Source organism: Solanum lycopersicum, chromosome 9 (genome assembly GCF_036512215.1).
Source record: "Solanum lycopersicum chromosome 9, SLM_r2.1".
Lineage (NCBI taxonomy): Eukaryota > Viridiplantae > Streptophyta > Magnoliopsida > Solanales > Solanaceae > Solanum > Solanum lycopersicum.
This window is the reverse complement of record NC_090808.1, coordinates 38,467,406-38,470,235: the sequence shown is the minus strand read 5'-3', so window position 1 is coordinate 38,470,235 and position 2,830 is coordinate 38,467,406. Positions and strand designations below refer to the sequence as shown.

At 34.1% G+C, this 2,830-nt stretch overlaps 1 protein-coding gene across 1 annotated transcript; it reads right to left on the bottom strand.

The window, feature by feature from the left end:
* Nucleotides 1-335: 335 nt before the first annotated feature.
* On the bottom strand, nucleotides 336-1,476 carry LOC138338501 (uncharacterized). Its single transcript, XM_069289467.1, has 3 exons — nucleotides 1,274-1,476; nucleotides 639-801; nucleotides 336-530 (listed from the first exon to the last, which is right to left on the bottom strand). Exons 1-3 carry the CDS (start codon nucleotides 1,474-1,476, stop codon nucleotides 336-338), a joined length of 561 nt encoding a protein of 186 aa, XP_069145568.1.
* Between the last annotated feature and the right edge of the window lie 1,354 nt (nucleotides 1,477-2,830).

Sequence of the window (2,830 nt, the reverse complement as noted above, 5' to 3'; positions counted from 1 at the left end):
TTCTCAATAACACTTAACTTAATGCACATCACAAATAATGTAACACAGAAAAGATGTCTATGCTACACAAAAACAGCAACATAAATTGCAAACATAAACTCATTTAAACTCATATAGTGCTATTATAAAACATATGATTAGTGACCTATCACATCAAGTTGACTACAATACATAGAATTCATAGGTTCTTAAACATAAATCAGACTTTAGGAGAAGAATATCTAACCTCAAGAACTGATCAAATGATGATAGCGGGATCTCACATAGCATGTTGCTCCCTCAAAAAGGTGGTTCCGTCAAAGGACTTTCACGGTTGAATTCTGCTTGTTACCCAGTCACTTCACTTGACGATATAAATTTTCCATTGGAACCTCTTCATAATAAAGGTTCTCATCAACTCCTAACCTTTCAACAGGAAGCATGGATGCTGGATAACCTAGAAACTTCTTAAGCATTGAAACGAGAAACACTGGCTGAATAGAAGCCAAATTTTTAGGTAACTTCAACTCGTAGGAAAAATTTCCTACTCGCTGCAAGACACCATATGAACTTATAAACTTCGGACTCAACTTTCCTTTCATACCAAACCTCATCACCCCTTTCATGGGTGACATCATCAAGTAGACTTGATCACCCACCTCAAATTCGAAAGCTCTCTTTCTATTGTCTGCATGGGATTTTTGACGACTGTAAGCAGTAGCCAATCTATCTCTGATCATTATCACCTTCTCCATATCCTCTTGTACAATCTCAAGGACAAGGATGGCAGATTGTCCTACCTCAGACCACCGAACCGGACACCTACATCTTCAGCCATATAGTTCTTCAAAAAGTTGACATTCCAATGTAGGAAAGTTAGCTATTATTGTAAGATAACTCTATCAGCAGAAAAATAATCATCCCAACTCCCCTTGAAGGCAATAACACATGCTATCAACATGTCTTCAAGATGGATGGTACACTATACTTGTTCATCCGTCTGTGGATGAAAAGCAGTACTAAACTTCACCTATGTACCCAAGAATTTTTTAAAGATCTCCTAAAAGGAGAAATAAATTGGCCTCCCCTATAAAAGATTATAGATAGCGGAATCCCGTGCCATCTCTCTATCTAATCAATATAAAGCTTTTCATAATCTTCAGCCTTAAAAATAAACTTCACAAGTATGAACTGCGCGGACTTGGTCATTCTGTCAATAATAACCCAAATGGAATCTTGCAGTTTCCTAGTCTTTTGCAGAACAACCAAAAAATCCACATTGATAGCCTCTCACTTCCATGTTGGAATATCAATTGTCGGAGTGATACCCCCAGGCTTATTGTGTTCGGCCATAACATGTTGGCAATTCGTACACTCCTCCATGAATTTAGAGATATCTCTCTTCATGGCTTCCCACCAATAGACCTCTTTAAGGTCGTGGTACATCTTGGTGGCACCTGGATGAATGGAATACGTAGAACCATGAGCTTCTACCATAATATTAGACCTCAAACAAACAACATTAGGCACAAATAATATGTTTTGGTACCTGAGTACACCATCCCCTTCTAGAGAAAACTATTCATCAATCTTACTCAACACTGAGTAATTCAACTACATGAGTATTGGGTGGAGATGTTGATTGGGTTTAACATCTTCGACAAATGACAATTCGAAACATTAGTGAACTGAAACACCCCAACATGGTGCATCTGCCAGTCGTTGTAACGACCCTTTTGGTCGTTTTGAGAGTTAAAGCCTTGTGTTTTATAAAATATCTTCCGATAGATTTAAATGGGTGTTATGGACTATTCATAATTACAATTATAGAAATAATGGGGTATTTTTTTAATAACTTATTTAGTTGGTGGTTAAAGAATATAACATTAAAATTAGTAGGATTTAACATTTAGTAACCCATAATTTATCCCCATATAATATTCACCCATATATATATATAATTAATAATAAAAATTAATTAATTAGTTAAAGAAATAAGGGTTGTTGTTATTTAATATTGAAGATAGGCGGATGCCCTCTTCTTCTTGTTCGTAGCGCCGCCGACCACTTTGTTAACAAGATTACAGGTAAAATCCAAGCCAATTCTAAAATTATGTTATAAATACTTATAGTTGGTTGTCATTAATTTCTTTATTATTATTGTGTTAAAGGGTTTTATTAATTGGATTATAGGAAGTATATAAAGAAATTGGGAAAAGTATTTAATGTTAGTGTTTCTGACATGGGGGGATAAAAAAATTGAGATAGTAATTTATTATGGGTGGCTTCAATTGTTTAATATGGGACAAAAAGGGTAACAATTAATTAGAATACATATATAAATAGAATAAAGTTAGCTATGTGTTGTTAATATGAATTAAACAATTGACCAATTGGATTTGAGGGAATATAATATGGTTATGAATAATGTTTTAGAGGGGATAGAAAACTAACCTATGGGTACGACGGATACAGAACGAAGAGACGAGCAATATTCAAGTGAGCAAAATTTAATTGCATTTTACTTTATGTATTCAACTAATAGTTTCCAACGGTCAGTTATACTATTAAATTCAATTCTATAAGAAATTGATTAGTTTAGAAACTAAAATTGCCGTATACATTGACCACTGAATTAATTAGTTTGAATTTGGGGCTTAGTGAGGGACAAGTGTTGCCTTGTGAAGATTATTGATGGTTTCTTATGATTGGGTACATATGAGGATTAGCAAAGGTGTAGCTGACTATATACGAGATTTCAATTCTCTGGGAGTGGCTCATAAATAAACTTATTTTATTATTATAAGTAGTAGTAGTACTTTATAGTTTATATTTTGATATATTGACATAT